This window comes from Ochotona curzoniae, unplaced genomic scaffold (assembly GCF_017591425.1).
Source record: "Ochotona curzoniae isolate NIBS_2020 unplaced genomic scaffold, NIBS_Ocur_1.0 contig_4516, whole genome shotgun sequence".
Taxonomy (NCBI): Eukaryota; Metazoa; Chordata; class Mammalia; order Lagomorpha; family Ochotonidae; genus Ochotona; species Ochotona curzoniae.
Genome location: NW_024466313.1, coordinates 3,268,847 through 3,286,752, shown reverse-complemented (window position 1 = coordinate 3,286,752; position 17,906 = coordinate 3,268,847). Strand labels below are relative to the sequence as shown.

At 65.0% G+C, this 17,906-nt stretch overlaps 1 protein-coding gene across 2 annotated transcripts; it reads left to right on the top strand.

The window, feature by feature from the left end:
- The first annotated feature begins 7,333 nt into the window (after positions 1 to 7,333).
- Positions 7,334 to 17,596, top strand: SIK1 (salt inducible kinase 1). 2 transcript variants are annotated; one of them, XM_040986676.1, is made up of 13 exons: positions 7,334 to 7,525; positions 7,952 to 8,068; positions 10,913 to 10,976; positions 11,089 to 11,250; positions 11,469 to 11,593; positions 12,957 to 13,080; positions 13,511 to 13,734; positions 13,838 to 13,981; positions 14,251 to 14,373; positions 14,501 to 14,717; positions 15,087 to 15,368; positions 15,456 to 15,657; positions 15,807 to 17,596. In XM_040986676.1, the coding sequence occupies exons 1-13, from the start codon at positions 7,382 to 7,384 to the stop codon at positions 16,111 to 16,113; spliced, it is 2,235 nt and encodes a 744-aa protein (XP_040842610.1). In that variant the 5' UTR covers positions 7,334 to 7,381; the 3' UTR covers positions 16,114 to 17,596. The 2 variants fall into 2 exon arrangements, with proteins under 2 accessions (XP_040842610.1, XP_040842611.1); XM_040986677.1 differs by having other exon boundaries at positions 14,501 to 14,723.
- Positions 17,597 to 17,906: the final 310 nt, after the last annotated feature.

The following is a 17,906-nucleotide window of genomic DNA, read 5'->3' as shown; positions in this document are numbered from 1 at the left end:
TACAGGAGAGCCTGGTGGGGCGTCTCCAGGGACACACACCCCGAGTAGACCTGGGAGCGTGGTGGGGCGAGGCGGGCTCCCTGTGACTCATACTCTCCCAGGCCAGCCCTGGCTTTGCCAGCTGGGTGTGGGCCTGGCAAGACTGACAGGGCTGGAGGCCTGGGAGAGGACTGCCACCTGGACCCCGAGGCTGACCCGGGCACCTCCGCTTGGATCCCTGTGACTGGGAACATGGGTGCTGGCCCCGGGTCTTCCAACGCACGGCACCCAGACGCCTCCCCAGGGCTATCAGGACCTCCCAGAGAGGGCTGGTCCCCACGTGAGAAGACCCAGAGCCCCAGGAGCCTACTGGGCGTCAAAGTTCCTGGAGGCGCCTGGGGGCGATCACCCCATGCTCCAGGCTGCCAGGCCGCGCCGTGGGGTAGGGGAGCTCACGTGTCCACTGGCACACATGCACACACGTGGGCATGCCTCTCCTGACTCACACCGTCCCCACCCTCAGGCTGCATGTGGAGTAAGCTGTCACCGGGGTGTGGCCGGGGTTGTGGATGTCCTGAGGGAGGGCTAGGGTGCGGGGTAGCATGTATCCCCCAGGTCCCTGTCTCTCCAGGTGCCTGCAGTGACCAGACTTCCAGGGGGGCAGTCAAGAGTCACTTTCTATTGTGGGGAACCCCAGAGGCACCCACCCTTCCCGGACAGGCCCCTGCCGCACCAGTCCCAGCCTGCCTCTGGCCCAGGCTGCTTTTTAAAGTTTTCTTTATTTTCATGGTATTTGAAAAGGCAGAGACAGAGTGACATCTTGATTCGCTGACTCATCCCCAAAATGACCCACCATGGCCAGATCTGGGCAAAGGGCACGTCCACACCCCAGATGCACCCGGGGGAGAATCGAGTCCACGGGGGTGCAGGGGCCAGGCACATGGCCGTGGGCCACGGTGAGCTGGGACATGCAGGGACGGAATTCCGCTTGGGCTGTGGGATGCCACAGCTGCTGCCTGGGCCTCTCCTGTGTCGGCCCAGCCAGTCGTCATTCTGACGGGGCCTTCTGGGCCTGGAGTTTCCAAGGGAACGGAGACCTGACAACCTGGTTTCGCCTGTCCCTCTGAGCTCCCTATGGCTGGGGCCCATGCCCCCCATGCCTTGTGCTGGGCTTGTCCGTGAAGGCCAACATCTCCACACATGCCCCTCCCCTCAAATGAGTCCATGAATAAACAAGTGGAGATGGTCAGGGCTGTCACGGCCCCCGCCCCAAGAAAGCCAGGCCAGGCTGTGACTCCACCGGGCACAGCAGCCCACAGACTGCCCTGCGCAAATCCTGGCTCCTTAGTGTTCCTTCGGGGAGCCTGGCCAGCTAGCCTCTGCCCCAGGAACCACCTCACCCCCAGTGGGCTCCCGCCTCCACCTGGCAGGCTCTGACCAACCCCGCCAGGCACCTCGGGGATGAGCCCTGGAGCTGTGGCACGTGCCATCAGCACCCCCATTCCTCAGTGTGGGGTCTGTCCAGTAGGGTCTCCCCCTTGGGACACCAGCATGTCAGCTTGGGCAGAAGCAGGGCTTTAGAAAGTGAGACTAGCCTGGCTGGCATGACCCCTGAGCCCCACAGTGGCCAGCGACCCACCTGGCGAGGAGCCCATGGGCGACAGAGCCGATAGCAGCCGACATGGCCTCATGGCTGGGAGTTAAGAGAGGGTGTGGAGAGAGGTCTTCTATCCACTGAGTCACTCCACAAATGGCTACAACAGCCAGAGCTGGGCCTATCTGAAGCCAGGAGCCTGGAGCGTCCTCTGGGTCTCCCATGCAGGTGTGTGGGCCAAGGCTTTGGGCCATCCTCCACTGCTTCCCCAGGCCACAAGCAGGGAGCTGGATGGGAAGTGGAGCTGCCGGGACATGAACCAGTGTCTCTATGGAGTGTGGGCACTGCAGGTGGAGCCTAGACAATGCAGCCCCTGTCAGTCACGCTCTGCTTCCACACATTCAAGTGAAACAGCAGGGTGGCGTAAGGCAGTGTGACATGCAGCAGCTGGGTGGGGGGCGGTGTGGGGACCAACATTGTCTACAGAGACGCCGAGGGCAGGTTGCTCCTGTTGCTTCCTGGCTTCCCACCAGCCCCCAGCCTCTGAGTCACCATGGCTGCTGACTGTGGGCGAAAGGAATGTTCCAGAAGCACCCTAGCATCTCCGTATGCCAGGCACAGACCGAGCAAAGCCTGGCACCTGTCTGGGTGGATTGGGCAGGAACTCCTGGACCCCCACCCCAGTGCAGCTGGAGCGAGGGAGTCAGCGGAGATGCCCTGCCCCAGCGCTGCCTTTTTTGGAAGTGCTGGGTTGGGCGACGTCAGCCTACAGTGCCTCACTGTGCTGCATGGAGACACTGAGGGTGGTCACCCTCCGGGGGCAGCTGCTCGTGGCACCAGCAGCGGGGCCCTGGGAGCTGAGGGCCACAACCCCACCAGCCCTGGCCCTGGGGCTCTGGTGTGGGGCTGATCCACAAGGAGCTTCTGAAAGCTTCCCCTTGGTGGGAAGGACGCTGCCCCAGGTCCTTCTGGTGGATGAAGCTGGGTCCTCAGGGGCTTTGTTGTACACAGGCGTGTCTCCTGAGCTGAGGGCACTTCCACCCCCCAGACACACCTGCTGCCCGCGCACGCCTCCTGGGACGTGTCTGCATGGAGCATCCGGAGTGGGGCGAGCACACGGGTGACTTTTACAAGTGGAGCTCGATGAATTCCTTGCTTCCTTGTCCATCGACCTGTTTCTGCTCCAAGCCACGGAAAGTGGGTCAGAAGGAGAGAGGGGAGGTGCGGCCTTCCTCGCGTGCTCCCCCCCTCCCCCCGCCATGCTCCAGGAGTCCTAAGACTTGTGTCCCAAGCCTGAGAGACCTTGGTAAGAGTGGCAGGGAAGAGGGTTGGTTATCAGCCCAAGCCCCCTGGGCACAGAGGCGAGGGGCCGACTTGACCTTGCTCTGGGTATCACTATGTGTCTCCAAGCATTGTGATCCTGCATGGGAGGGTCCAAAACCACCAACAGTGTGGCTGGCACCGTCTGCTTCTGAACTTTCCACAGGAGATGCTCTCCTGTCAGTCACGACCCAGCCTCCCCCAACCCCCAACCCCCACACAGGTTCAGCTACCCACATTCAACCTTGGTCCATGACATCCAATGGAAAATTCCAGAACAAACAAGTCACACATTGAAATTGGTGCAGTATGACAGAAGCAAAGGCTGCCCTGAACCCTTCCTGCCCCACGTGCACAGTTGTTTCACCCGCCTTGGCCTGCCCTGGGCAGCGGGCATGGCACAGCAGGGGCTTCACCCGCCTTGGTCTGCATTGGGCAGTGGGCATGGCACAGCAGTGGGCATGGCACAGCGGGGCTTCACCCGCCTTGGTATGTGCCAGGCAATGGGCATGGCACAGCAGTGGGCATGGCGCAGCGGGGCTTCACCTGCCTTGGTCTGTGCTGGGCAGCGGGCATGGCACAGTGGGGCTTCACCTGCCTTGGTCTGTGCTGGGCAGCGGGCATGGCACAGTGGGGCTTCACCTGCCTTGGTCTGTGCCGGGCAGCAGGCATGGCACAGCAGCGGGCATGGCACAGCGGGGGCTTCACCTGCCTTGGTCTGTGCCGGGCAGTGGGCATGGCACAGTGGGGGCTTCACCTGCCTTGGTCTGTGCCGGGCAGCGGGCATGGCACAGCAGCGGGCATGGCACAGCGGGTTTTTTGTGCAGAGATACTTGAATGCCAACAGGGCCCAGTGCCACCCCACACCCGTCACAGCGAGAGCGGTCCAGCCTGGCACGATTCTCAGGTGCTGCCACAGCCACTCCATGAGTTCACCCATTGCTCACCTTTGCAGCCAATGGATACAGTGACCCTGACACAGGCACCGTGTTGGAAGGGCCACAGAAGAGCTGGATTTGGCACCGTGCCAGGATTCAGCAACCACAGGGGGGATTAGAAAGGACCCTCATCAACTCGGGGAGCCTGTGTCACCCCCAAGCCATCAGGACCTTCCACCTGCTTGTGCTCACACCCCCACGCGAAGGAAAAGCCTGCCCACTCGGCACCTGGCAGGCAATCACGTGAATGTCTGGGCAGCAAATTGCAAGTGGCTATTTGATCAGGCTGAACGTCTTCCCGGGCCAGCCCTCCCCGTCTGATCTTGTCCCGGTCACCTCAGCCTGGAGTCTGCACAGGAGGCAGTGCTGCTCGAAGGTCATCCCCCTCCCCCAGGCCGCTGCCCCCTCCCCCAGGCCGCTGCCCACTCCCCCAGGCCGCTGCCCCCTCCCCCAGGCAGCTGCCCACTCCCCCAGGCCGCTGCCCACTCCCCCAGGCCGCTGCCCCCTCCCCCAGGCCGCTGCCCCCTCCCCCAGGCAGCTGCCCACTCCCCCAGGCCGCTGCCCACTCCCCCAGGCCGCTGCCCCCTCCTCCAGGCCGCTGCCCACTCCCCCAGGCCGCTGCCCCCTCCCCCAGGCCGCTGCCCCCTCCTCCAGGCCACTGCCCACTCCCCCAGGCCGCTGCCCACTCCCCCAGGCCGCTGCCCCCTCCTCCAGGCCGCTGCCCACTCCTCCAGGCCTCTGCCCACTCCCCCGGGCCGCTGCCCCCTCCTCCGGGCCGCTGCCCCCTCCTCCGGGCTGCTGCCCACTCCTCCGGGCCGCTGCCCACTCCCCCAGGCCGCTGCCCCCTCCTCCAGGCCGCTGCCCACTCCTCCAGGCCTCTGCCCACTCCCCCAGGCCGCTGCCCCCTCCTCCAGGCCGCTGCCCACTCCTCCAGGCCGCTGATCGTCCTGAGTTCTGAGAAAGATTTTTCCATGTGCTGCACCCCTTAGATGACTCACAACCACGAGGCCTGGGTCAGGCTGAAGCCAGGAGCCTGGAGCTTCCGCCGGGTCTCCCACGTGGGTGCAGGGCCAGGCACTTGGGCCGTCTTCTGTTGCTTTCCCAGGTACGTCAGCAGGGAGCTGGATGGGAAGTGGAGCGGCCTGGACCTGAACCTGTGTTCAGCTGGGAGGCCAGTGTCACGGCTGACAACTGTACCTGTCTCACGGCACTGCGGCCCCTCCTCTTGATTCCTCTGGACTGTCATTGTCCATAAGCACCTTACTGACCACAGCCACACAGGAGGCGGAGCACGTGTCTGCCATAGCCAGGCCTTTGTGCAAACTGAGCTCACACCGTGTCATATTAGCTCCCAGGGACTGTCTGGGCAGCGTCTGCCATCACCTGCCTGGTCACTGCGCCCAGCACAGGTTCTGCAGACACGTGGCCCCAGGAAGTGTGCTGCTGGTGTACTGTGGTGCTCTCCCAGAGGACTGGGTGTCTACCACCGCCTGCGTCGTGACCCCCACAGCCAGGGGCGCCAAGCAGGCTGAAGCAGCCACCGGCCCCAGGGAGGACGCTGCTGGGCACCCAGGCTGAGCCCTGACATGGCTGTGGCTGCAGCCTTGGTGAGACACAGCACCAGGACACAGGGGCAGGGCCCGGGCGGTGCCTCCGCTGGTCCTGGCCACACAGGGAGGCCATGGCGCCCAGGGGCTGTCTCCCGGCCAGGCCTGCCACCGTGCTGCCAGGCCGGCACCCGCCTGCCCTCCGTGGAATCAGTCCCCGCACAGCACAATGTGGTCCGTGAGTGTCACAGGGAGAGGGGACAGCTCTGTGTGGACCGGGCTCCATGCCTTCGGGACTTCGGTGGGCTCTGGGAGCAGCGAAGAGGAGAGGAGAGGCTTCCAGTGCCAGGGGAAAAGAGAAGTCTGGGACATGGAGGAGGCCCCAGTGTGCACCCCAAAACTCGGGGTCATACAGGTGCAAGCCACCATCTGGAGGGGATGAAGCCTGCCCCCCAGAGACCACCCCTCCCCCAACTCGCACAGTATCAATCCCGCGGCAGGCAGGGGTCACTCAGCAAGCGCCAGTGCCTTGAACGCCCTCCAGGGCACACAGCCCCATCCCCCGAGCGTGGGAACCAGAGTCGGGGTCCCCAGCCGGGACAGGGGCTGCAGGCTGGCCCCCTCCCCCTTTCTAGGCAGGGGCCTAAAACAGTGCCAGGCTTCACCCATGCTGAGGTCCCACACGGTGACCTCCGGCCCTGAGCCATGCCGCCCACCCAGGCCCCCTTGCCCCTCTGGCGCCCCGGCTCCTCTGCGCCCCCTCTGAGGGACACGCCCCGCCGCCCGCCCACTGCCGCGTTCCTGCTGGGAGTGGCCAGGGCAGTGGGCGCCCCAGCCGGGCTGGTCCTCGGGGGGTGGACCCCTCCGCTGCTGAGATACCAGCTGGGGCAGGGGGAGGCGCGGTGGGGGGAACCCTGGGCCACCAGGCCTCTAACTTGGTAAGGAACTCTCTGGGTTCGCTGGAATAAAAGCGGACTCCGGGCTGAGCGGCTTTCCTCCGGGGTACTGGAGCAGTGGACTTCGGGGCGCAGCGCCCCTCACCCTGACACCCCCGGGCCACTCTGCACGACCCCGCCCCGGGAGCGGATTCAAGGCCGGTAACCTGAGGGGCAACAGAAAGGCCAGGCTCCTAGCTGCTGGGGCGGCACGGGGACAGGCAACGTCCCGGGGTCGGAGAGCGGACCCCGCGACCCCGCGACCCCGCGACCGTCTGAGGTGCCGACGGCCCGCAGCGCTCCTCCACTCCCGCTAGGGGGCGCGCCGCCACGGGAGCGCAGGCGCCCGGCGCCCTGACGTCACCGCCCACCGTCGCCAAGGCGACGGCCTCCGCGGCGCGCGCGTCAGAGCCGCCCGTCTCCTGGCAACCGCCCGATCTCCGCGCGCCCCCCGCCCGGGCCGCGCTCGGCCGCGCGTCGCTCTGGCGTCAAAGCGACGTCAATGGGCCGGCCGGCCGGCGGGGGCGGGGCCGGGGCGGGGCCTGCGGCGGGGCGGGGCCGGCGCCGCGTGCGGGGCGGCCGGGCTGACATGCGGCGCGGCGGCCAGCTCAGCGGCGGCCAGCTCAGCGGCGGCCGGGGCGGCGGGCCGGGGCGGCGGGGACGGCCGGGCGGCCCGAGGTGAGGCGGCGGCGCGGCCTGCGGGCGCTCGGGGCCCCCAGCCCTCCCCGCGGCTCGGCGGGCGGGCGGGCGGGCGGGCGCCGGGGGGAGGTCGCGGACGCAGCCCGGACGGCCGCTCGGGGTCCCCCTTTGTTGTGGGGGGGTCTGCTGGCGGGCGTCCGGGTGGAAACGGCGCCGAGGCCGGACGCGGGGAGGGAGCGGGGGTCCCGGCCGGGGTGGGCGCGATCCCGAGCGCGGACGGCGGGTGTGGGGAGCGGGGTCCCGGTGCAGCCGCCGTGGGGTGGGCGTGGGAGCGGGGTCCCGGTGCAGCCGCCGTGCGGTGGGCGTGGGACCGGGCGCCTCTCCCGCGCTGAGCGCGCCCTCGCCGGCCGGCAGGTGCGGCGCGGAGCCATGGTGATCCTGTCCGAGCTGAGCGCGGCCCCCGCGGGCCCGCAGAAGCCCCTCCGCGTGGGCTTCTACGACGTGGAGCGGACCCTGGGCAAAGGCAACTTCGCCGTGGTGAAGCTGGCGCGGCACCGGGTCACCAAGACGCAGGTGCGTGGGCGCCCCGGGGCGCAGCCGGCGGGTGGGAGGTGCTGGGGGTGGGACGGCCGGGTTAGGCTGACCTGGTGCCCGCAGGGTGGTTTGTCATAGCCGGGACAGGCTCACGGTGTTGGGTAAATAGAAGCGCGCCAGGTTACGCCCCTGCCAGATTGGGGTGTTGGGGGAAGAAAGAGCCCAGAACAAACCTGGGGTGCCGCCCGCCGGCCCAGGTGCCCCAGTCCCGGCTGGGCTGTCCTTGTTGCTAGTGTGGTAGAGCCCGCTTCCCCTGTCACCTGTCACCCCACCCCACCAAAACACACCCACTTAAGACGCCAAGTGCTTGAGAAATTAACCAGACGTGCAGCTTGGGCGCCTGGAGGTGGTTCCTTTTTTATTTATTTTTAAGCCAAGTTCCCTTTGTCCTTTTCAAACCTAAAGGTCGCCATAAAGATCATTGATAAGACCCGGTTGGATTCTGGCAACCTGGAGAAAATCTATCGTGAAGTTGAGCTCATGAAACTCCTGAACCACCCGCACATCATCAAGCTGTACCAGGTGAGGCTGGCGGCCGGCGCCCTGGGGGGCTCTGCCCTGGGGGGCTCTGCAGGCCCCGCCGCCCTGGGGGGCTCTGCCCTGGGGGGCTCTGCAGGCCCCGCCGGAGAGCTCAGGGGTGCAGGGTCCCACACACAGCTGGCACCGGCCTGGCCTTGCTGGGAGGGAGAACGGCCAAGCGGCCTCGTGCTGCCACAGACGCGGGGCCAGGTTCGGGACGTGTTTGAAAGCAGCAGCTTCTGTCCCTACAGACGGGAGCTAGACCCCCACAGTGGCCGGCTGCTCTGTCCTCCCCCGCCAGGCCACCGTCCCAGCAGGGAGCAGTCTCCCTGACGGCTCTGTGCGGCTTGGCGTTGTTGCTGGGATCTGTGGGTGTGAATAACTTTACCTTAGGGAGTTAGAGTGCTCTTAAATAGGATGGTGAAGCGATCCCCCCACCTGCCCGGGGGTGAATGACCCCTTGTTGAGACATTTGGCCTGTGGGAAGACACGCTCCATTATTGGGGCCCACTGCGTTGGGTGGCCCCGAGGTGGTGTGTGCACGTGTGTGGGTGCCCCGCTGTGTTGGGTGACCCTGAGATGGTGTGTGCACATGTGGGGGTGCCCCGCTGCGTTGGGTGGCCCCGAGGTGGTGTGTGCATGTGTGGGGGTGCCCCGCTGCGTTGAGTGGCCCCGAGATGGTGTGTGCATGTGTGGGGGTGCCCCGCTGCATTGGGTGACCCTGAGATGGTATGTGCATGTGTGTGGGTGCCCCGCTGTGTTGGGTGACCCTGAGATGGTATGTGCACGTGTGTGGGTGCCCCGCTGCGTTGGGTGGCCCCGAGATGGTGTGTGCATGTGTGTGGGTGCCCCGCTGTGTTGAGTGGCCCCGAGGTGGTGTGTGCACGTGTGTGGGTGCTCCGCTGCATTGGGTGGCCCCGAGATGGTGTGTGCACATGTGGGGGTGCCCTGCTGCGTTGGGTGACCCTGAGGTGGTGTGTGCACGTATGGGGGTGCCCCGCTGCGTGGCCCCGAAGTGGTGTGTGCATGTGTGTGGGTGCCCCGCTGTGTTGGGTGGCCCCAAGGTGGTGTGTGCACGTGTGTGTGGGTGCCCCGCTGTGTTGGGTGACCCTGAGGTGGTGTGTGCACGTGTGGGGGTGCCCCGCTGTGTTGGGTGGCCCTGAGGTGGTGTGTGCACGTGTGTGTGGGTGCCCCGCTGTGTTGGGTGGCCCCAAGGTGGTGTGTGCACGTGTGGGGGTGCCCCGCTGTGTTGGGTGGCCCCAAGGTGGTGTGTGTGGGTGCCCCGCTGTGTTGGGTGGCCCCAAGGTGGTATGTGCACGTGTGTGTGGGTGCCCCGCTGTGTTGGGTGGCCCCAAGGTGGTATGTGCACGTGTGTGTGGGTGCGTGGCTGCCAGGCCACAGGGTAGCATGGCCTGATAGAGAAAGTCTGTTGCAACAGCATTTTCAGCAGCCCCCGTGGCAAGTCCCCCAGCTTGTACGGGTCCCTCAGTGGCCACAGGTGTCCCCATTTTGGATCCGTGTCACCTGTTTTCTCCCAAGCCCCCGAGCTGTTTCTGTCATTGGTTTTTGGGGGTGGGACCCCGCCTGCCGTAACTTCCTGTCTGCCCTTCTTCCTCACCCACACAGCGTGTGTGGTTGTCCCATTGAGCCAGGCCTGGGTTCTTGGCGGAGCTGGACAGTCTCAGCACTGGCCCTGGCCCTGGCCTTGTGTCTGTCTGCCCGAGCAGCATGGGCACCAGGGCCGTCCTGGGATGCCCCGTTACCTGCTGTGGGTTTTTGAGAGCTGAGGTGTCGGGACTCGGAATTCCTGCTCCTCATTCCCGTGAGGGGAGTGGACAGCAGTGCTGGCCTCGGTCCTCCCACTGCTCATGGGAGACTTCCCGTTTCCCCTGAGCTGTGGGAACTTGCAGAGCGCTTTTATGACAGGGAGATATTAAAACCCTTGGCCTCGGGTTCTCTCAGGACACCCGAGAAATCTCCCCGTAAGAACGTGTTGGAGCTCTGTCTCCCGAGCCTCCCCACGCAACAGCTCGGCTCCGCCTTCCCTCCGCGTTCCAGCCTCACTAGGTTCTCCTTGAGGTCTCTGCTTGATCAATGTGGGACTGGGGGCTGTTGTCGCCTGCTACTCCCTGTGGCCTGGATGCCAGCAGGTGCCCTCTGACAGGGTGTGACAGGCGCCAGCAGATTCCGAGGGAGCCCCTTCCCACTGGGGCTTCACAAAGCTCTGAGGCAGAAACCCCTCCATCCTACGTCATTAACACGACTGGGCGCAAGGGTCTTGTAGTTGAAGGCTGGCCAGGGGAAGGGGGCCGTGTGTGCCATGACGCTGGCTGAGGGCCGTGTGTGCCATGGCGCTGGCTGAGGGCCCGTGTGTGCCGTGACGCTGGCTGGGCCTGTGTGTGCCATGATGCTGGGTGGGGGCCGTGTGTGCCATGGTGCTGGGTGGGGGCCGTGTGTGCCGTGACGCTGGCTGGGCCTGTGTGTGCCGTGACGCTGGCTGGGGGCCTGTGTGTGCCATGGTGCTGGCTGGGGGCCTGTGTGTGCCGTGGCGCTGGCTGGGGGCCGTGTGTGCCGTGGCGCTGGGTGGGGGCCGTGTGTGCCGTGGCGCTGGGTGGGGGCCGTGTGTGCCGTGACGCTGGCTGGGGGCCGTGTGTGCCGTGATGCTGGCTGGGGGCCGTGTGTGCCATGGTGCTGGGTGGGGGCCATGTGTGCCATGGTGCTGGCTGGGGGCCGTGTGTGCCATGGTGCTGGGTGGGGGCCATGTGTGCCATGGTGCTGGCTGGGGGCCGTGTGTGCCGTGGCGCTGGCTGGGGGCCATGTGTGCCTCACACGGTGTTGGCTTTTCAGGTCATGGAAACAAAGGACATGCTCTACATTGTCACCGAATTCGCGAAGAATGGGGAGATGTTCGGTAAGCGTGCCAGTGCCAGTGTCGCCGTGCCCAGCGTGCAGGATGTGCCCAGAGGGGGATGGGTGGCCAGATGCTGCACGTGGGGGCATCCATGGTACGGTGTCATCCGCAGACTACCTGACTGCCCATGGACACCTGAGCGAGAAGGAAGCTCGGAGGAAGTTCTGTCAGATCCTGTCGGCCGTGGAGTACTGCCACAGCCACCGCATCGTCCACCGGGACCTCAAGACCGAGAACCTGCTGCTGGACGCCGACATGGATGTCAAGCTGGCAGGCAAGGGAGCCACCTTGGCACGGGGGGCCGGCGGGAGATGGACATCCAGCTGGCAGGCACAGGGGGCAGGGGGCTGGTGGGCGAGGGGGCCGTCTGGGGGTGGGGAGCCGGCGAGAGATGGACTTGAGGCTGGCAGGCGAGGGGGCCGCCCGGGCGAGGTGGTCCTGACCCCCTCCCTGGCTGCCTTGACTTCACCTGCCTGCATCTCTGTCTCTCAGATTTTGGGTTTGGAAACTTCTACAACCCTGGGGAGCCCTTGTCCACGTGGTGTGGGAGCCCCCCATACGCTGCCCCAGAAGTCTTCGAGGGGAAGGAGTACGAAGGGCCTCAGCTGGACATCTGGGTAGGAGCCCATGTGCCCAGACCCTGGGACCCTGGGACCCGAGGCCACAACCCCAGGAGCACGTGTGTGTGTGTGTGTGTGTGTGTGTGTGTGTGTGTGTGTGTGTAGGAGTACTGACCTGGTCTGGCCAGTCACAGTGACCCTGGGACCCGAGGCCACAACCCCAGGAGCACGTGTGTGTGTGTGTGTGTGTGTGTGTGTGTGTGTGTGTGTGTGTGTGTGTGTGTAGGAGTACTGACCTGGTCTGGCCAGTCACAGTGACCCTGGGACCCGAGGCCACAACCCCAGGAGCACGTGTGTGTGTGTGTGTGTGTGTGTGTGTGTGTGTGTAGGAGTACTGACCTGGTCTGGCCAGTCACAGTGACCCTGGGACCCGAGGCCACAACCCCAGGAGCACGTGTGTGTGTGTGTGTGTGTGTGTGTGTGTGTGTGTGTGTGTGTGTAGGAGTACTGACCTGGTCTGGCCAGTCACAGTGACCCTGGGACCCGAGGCCACAACCCCAGGAGCGCGTGTGTGTGTGTGTGTGTGTGTGTGTGTGTGTGTGTGTGTGTGTGTGTAGGAGTGCCGACCTGGTCTGGCCAGTCACAGTGACCCTGGGACCTGAGGCCACAACCCCTGTGTGTGTGTGTGTGTGTGTGTGTGTGTGTGTGTGTAGGAGTACTGACCTGGTCTGGCCAGTCACAGTGACCCTGGGACCCGAGGCCACAACCCCAGGAGCACGTGTGTGTGTGTGTGTGTGTGTGTGTGTGTGTGTGTAGGAGTACTGACCTGGTCTGGCCAGTCACAGTGACCCTGGGACCCGAGGCCACAACCCCAGGAGCACGTGTGTGTGTGTGTGTGTGTGTGTGTGTGTGTGTGTGTGTGTGTAGGAGTACTGACCTGGTCTGGCCAGTCACAGTGACCCTGGGACCCGAGGCCACAACCCCAGGAGCACGTGTGTGTGTGTGTGTGTGTGTGTGTGTGTGTGTGTGTGTGTGTGTGTAGGAGTGCCGACCTGGTCTGGCCAGTCACAGTGACCCTGGGACCTGAGGCCACAACCCCTGTGTGTGTGTGTGTGTGTGTGTGTGTGTGTGTGTAGGAGTACTGACCTGGTCTGGCCAGTCACAGTGACCCTGGGACCCGAGGCCACAACCCCAGGAGCACACGTGTGTGTGTGTGTGTGTGTGTGTGTGTGTGTGTGTGTGTGTGTGTGTGTAGGAGTACTGACCTGGTCTGGCCAGTCACAGTGACCCTGGGACCCGAGGCCACAACCCCAGGAGCACACATGTGTGTGTGCTGACCAGTGAGCCCAAACCCTGTCACCTGCTTCCCGGGGTGTGCGTGTGTGCGTATACACGCTGACCAGGCTGCCCATGCCCGCAGAGCCTCGGTGTGGTGCTGTACGTCCTGGTCTGTGGCTCGCTGCCTTTCGACGGGCCCACCCTGCCAAGCCTCAGGCAGCGGGTGCTGGAGGGCCGCTTCCGTATCCCCTTCTTCATGTCTCAAGGTGGGTGCACGCATGCCACACAGGGCATGGGAGGTGGGCAGAGGAGGGCTGGGGAGGCCGGGGAGGGATGTGGGGCTCCCAGGCCCCCAGAATGCCTGCCTGCCTCCCTGCCTGGCCTCTGGGGAGCAGGCCCAGGTGACCCGTGGCTGTGAGAGAAACCCAACCCCGCAGGTGCCCCCCTGTGCCCTACTTACGGGACAGCCCGTGCCTGCCCCACAGGTGTCTGATCTCTGCCCAGCCGTGTGCCCCAGCTTCCCCGGCTTCACTCCCTGAGGACACTGGCGTGTGTCCTCTCTGAAGGCCGCCTGCGGAGGCCACAGCTCTTGGCCTCAGCCTCCTAGAGCATCCCTTCTGTGCCAGCCCCCATATGTGAGGGTCACGGGCACAGGCCAGGAACACCTTGACCCAGCTTGCCCACTCCGTCCCCCAGACTGTGAATCTCTGCTGCGCCGCATGCTGGTGGTGGACCCGGCCAAGCGTATCACCATCGCCCAGATCTGGCAGCACCGCTGGGTGCAAGCCGACCCTGCCCTGCTCCGGGAGGCCCACGCCGCCCGCACCCTGTGCAGCTACGACTCCAGCCTGGGCGACTATGACGAGCAGGTCCTGGGCGTCATGCGGAACCTGGGCATCGACCGGCAGAGGACCTTGGAGGTGAGCGGCCCTTGGGCCCGCGGGCAGCTGCCCGCTCCGTGCCGGTGTGCACCTGCTGCCTGCCGCGTTGGGGGCCACACCTGACCCCACCCTCTCCCCACAGTCTCTGCAGAACCGCAGCTACAACCACTTTGCGGCCATATACTACCTCCTCTGCGAGCGGCTCCGGGGCCTCGGCTGCCCGCCAGCCCGCCCCGGGCCCTGCCGGCCCCACGGACCCGGCAACCCCGACCTCCACGGCTTCGAGGTGAGGGCTATGTCCTTGGTGTTCAGGGTCCCTTACCTGGGATGGAGACTCTGGCTGAGCCCCAGGCCGTTGGTTGGGCCCCTTGTGGGTGTCAGACCCTGGTGGGGGTGGGTTGGGGGGTTCACTCTGCCTGGCCCTCACATCTGGGGCCCTTAGGCCTCCTCTGGTGTTGCTCACGCACATGTGGAGTAGGTGGTATCCTGAGCCCCGGCCTGACCTGGACCAGGGTCCCCATCCTAATGGCGGCTTTCTGCTTCTGCCGGCCCTAGGCCCCGCCGGAAGGCCTTGCTGCCAGCCCGTTCCCGTCCTCCCTCCTGTGCCCGCAGCCTCAGGCCCTGGCACAGTCTGTCCTGCAGGCGGAGGTGGACTGTGACCTCCACAAGTGTCTGCAGGTTCGTGGGTGTCCCGGGCTGGGCTCGGGACAGGGTGGGAGGCCCTGCAGGTGCTGCAGCGGTACCCTGTGCCCCGTAGCGGGGCCTCGGGGTACAGGAAGTCATTGGTCTGTGGCCCTCCCTGCAGCCACTGCTCTTCCCGGGAGATGCCAGCTGCCACGGCATACTCCAGCCCCGCCCCGTGTCCCCTGGCCCACTGCTGGACTGCACTGTGGGCGAGGAGGCCAGGCAGGCACCTAGCCCGGAGGAGGAACTCGAGGTCCCGCAGGCTCTGGCTGGCAGCACCGGCCGGAGGCATACACTGGCTGAGGTGTCCGCCCGCTTCTCCCCGCTCTCTCCCCCAGGTGAGTGTCAGAGGTGTGGGCTGAGGGTCCCGCCTGCTGAGCTGCTGGGGGGTGCTGGGAATGACCCGGGGTGACTGAGGTGTGGCCTGAGGGTCCCCCACGCCTGGCCACTCGGGTGAACACGCCGCCTCTACTCCCACTCGATCACCTGGTGGAGACAGTGGGGGCTTGGCCTCTACTGGGGCCCACCCTGGGCTGTGCCAGGCACTGGGAGGGCAGGTCCTTGGCCCCAGGGTCACCCATAGCCTGCCCGTGTGACGTGCTGGGAGGGTTCTGGCCCACTGGTAGATGCCCACCCACCCCTAGCTGAGGGCAGAGCTGCGGAGGCCCTGGGAACGTGGGCCGCTCAGGCACCTGTCCCCTCCCCAGGCATAGTGGTTTCGGCAGCAGCGGTGGCGGCCAGCCCCTCTGAAGGCACCAGCTCTGACAGCTGCCTGAGCTCCCTGAGCCCCGGCCCCGTGGTACTGGGCAACGGCTTGGCCCCCCAGGGACTGCTGACCACCTACTGCCCTCTCAGACTGAACGCGTCGTTGTTGGGGGCTCAGTCAGCCACCCCAGTGCTGCAGGCCCAGGGAGCACTGGGTGGAGCCGTGCTGTTCCCACTCAGCTTCCAGGAGGGCCGCCGGGCGTCCGACACATCCCTAACCCAAGGTGAGACCCTCACATCCCCCAGCCCCAGGGCAGTGCCCTGTGCCTACGTGGCCGGAAGCCCCTCACAGGCCTGCCTCTGTCCCACAGGGCTGAAGGCCTTCCGGCAGCAGCTGCGGAGGAGTGCCAGGACCAAGGGCTTCCTGGGGCTAAACAAGATCAAGGGGCTGGCACGCCAGGTGTGCCAGGCGTCCACCGGGCGCACCCCCACCCAGAGCCCCGGCCTGCAGGGCGGGTCCTCTGGCAGCCGGGAGGGCAGGAGCATGCTGGAGGACGTGCTGCTGCAGCAGAGGTATGCCCCCGCTCCCTCTGCCCTGTCCTGTGGCGGGGGTGGCACATGCCAGCCCAACCCCAAACGGCCTTGGGCGTCCCCTCCTCTGTGTCACTGGGAGGCCCTGAGCAGAGCCGGGATGATGGGCTCCCCTCCCTGTGCCTCTGCAGGCTGCTCCAGTTACAACACCGCCCGGCCACCCCACCCGGCTGCCCGCAGGCCCCACAGCTGGCCACGGCCCCCTGCCTGCTTCCCTCCACCGACAGCCTCCTGGTGCCTGGGATCCCGCTGCTGCCCGCCCTGTCTCCCGTGGCGTCGGCCGCACGGCTCCTGGACACGCAGCTGCACATCAGCCCCAGCCCGGCAGTCCTCAGCAGGCTGGCCGCCCCCTGTGAGCCTGTGGGGCTGCCCCCCGGGGACTGCGAGATGCAGGACGTGTCCTCCAGCCAGCTGGGCACGTTCGTGCTGGTACAATGAAGACGGCCGCCTCCGCAGCTCACCGGCTCTCCCAAGCAATAATTTCAGAGGATGTGAACAAGGCTTCGGACTCAACCACCAAGAACTCTAGAAGCAAACCAAGCAATACATTTAGCTGTATTGGCTTTTGTTTTTGTTTTGTTTTGTTTTTTTTCTTGCACTGAGTGACCTCAACTATGAGTAGGGACTAGAAACTTAGTTTAGAAAAATAATAGTGGAAGGGCGTGTGGTGAGCCGGGTGGACGGGTGGGGAGCGGGTGGAGGGAAGATGCTGGCAGCGCCCGGCGGTGGAGCGGGGCCTCGGCCGAGCATCCAGAGGCCGTGTGTGTGTGCACACATGTGGTGGTGACTGCCGTCTGTGCTCTCCTATGAGCTGTGAACAGCCTTGGGTGGGCTCACCCGGGGGTGCCACCCGCCGGACACGAGGGCTTGACTGCCAGTGTCCCAGGAGTCCAGGCCCGGAAGGGGCAATTGCCCCAGGATTCCGGAGCCGGCTCTTCCGCTGCTACTAAAGTGCTGACGCGCTTCGTGACCAGGTTCGCGAGAGCACCTGCCTCGGGGTAACTGTGCAATAAAATTCAGGGCCGGGGTGGGCGGGCAGTGGGGGCCAGGGGCTGTGGTCTTGGCTGGAGGGAAACAAGCAAGGGGTCTAGGGGTTCCAGTTTGTACGGGCGTCTTGATTTCTTTCTGGAGCAGCCGTGTGTGTGTGTGTGTGTCTGTCTGTCTGTCTGTCTGTGTCTCAGGGACAGAGACATGGCATGGTTTTATCTTTTCTGCACTCTTAGGGCCCTCCTTCCTGGCCATGCACCCACCTGCCCCACCTGGGCCTGCCATGTGGTGAGGACGCCTGAGAGGTACACTCAGGCCACGGGTCAGAAGCTTCTAGAAGCTTGTCCCTCCCTGGTACCTGGCCCTCCACAGCTGCAGTGGTGGGTGTTGGGCTGTTGGGGGAGGGATTAAGGTGGCCGCTCCCTAACGCCAAAGACAGACCGTGGGGCAGATGGCTGACGCCACTTGCCGGCACACCAGTGCCCCTGCCATCCCTGGCCGCCTCTGCAGAGGTGAGGAGCAAGCTGCTGCCTGCTGAGAAAACGCCAAAGCTGCCCCCCAGTGCCTGGCCAGCATCATGGAGTGGGGTGGGGGCGCTGCGGCCACCCTCGGCCTCCGTGCTCGGGGAGGGAGTGGGGTCAGCCCCGGCCGCTCCAGCCCTGACCAGCACTTTATCTTCCGGTGGTCTCTGTCCCTCCCGCTGTTCTGAACGCGTGGGTGCGTGTGGAAGGTTGCTCGGGCGCTGGAATGCGTTCGTCTATTTAATAACACTACGTGTTCCGGTTGAGATGTACATAGTTTTGCTGTGTTGTTGTTGTTTTTTTTTTTACCATAACAATTATTTCTTATGTTCACATGAGAAATGTATGCCAAATGATTAGTTGTTTTTTTTTTAATTTTTAATTTAATATTTAAATAAAATATTCAGGGGCAATCTTGACTTGTCAGCTTTGGTTCCTGCCTCCAGCGCTGCCTGCTCCAGTTTGGTTGGGTGTGGTCCCAGGGCCACCGCCTGAGCTGTCCCAGCTGTCCCAGCCCCTAGGCCTGTCCACTCCTTGCCTCCTGCCACTGCACTGATCCTGCACCCCAGTGCCCCTTAAATCAGCTTACAAATTGAGGCTGTGGGGGGTTGCCACTGTGGCACAGGGTACTGAACCACCATTTGCAATGCCACATCTCCTGTGGGCACTGATTTGAGTTCTGGCTGTTCCCCTTCGCATCCAGCTCCCTGCTAATGCGCCTGG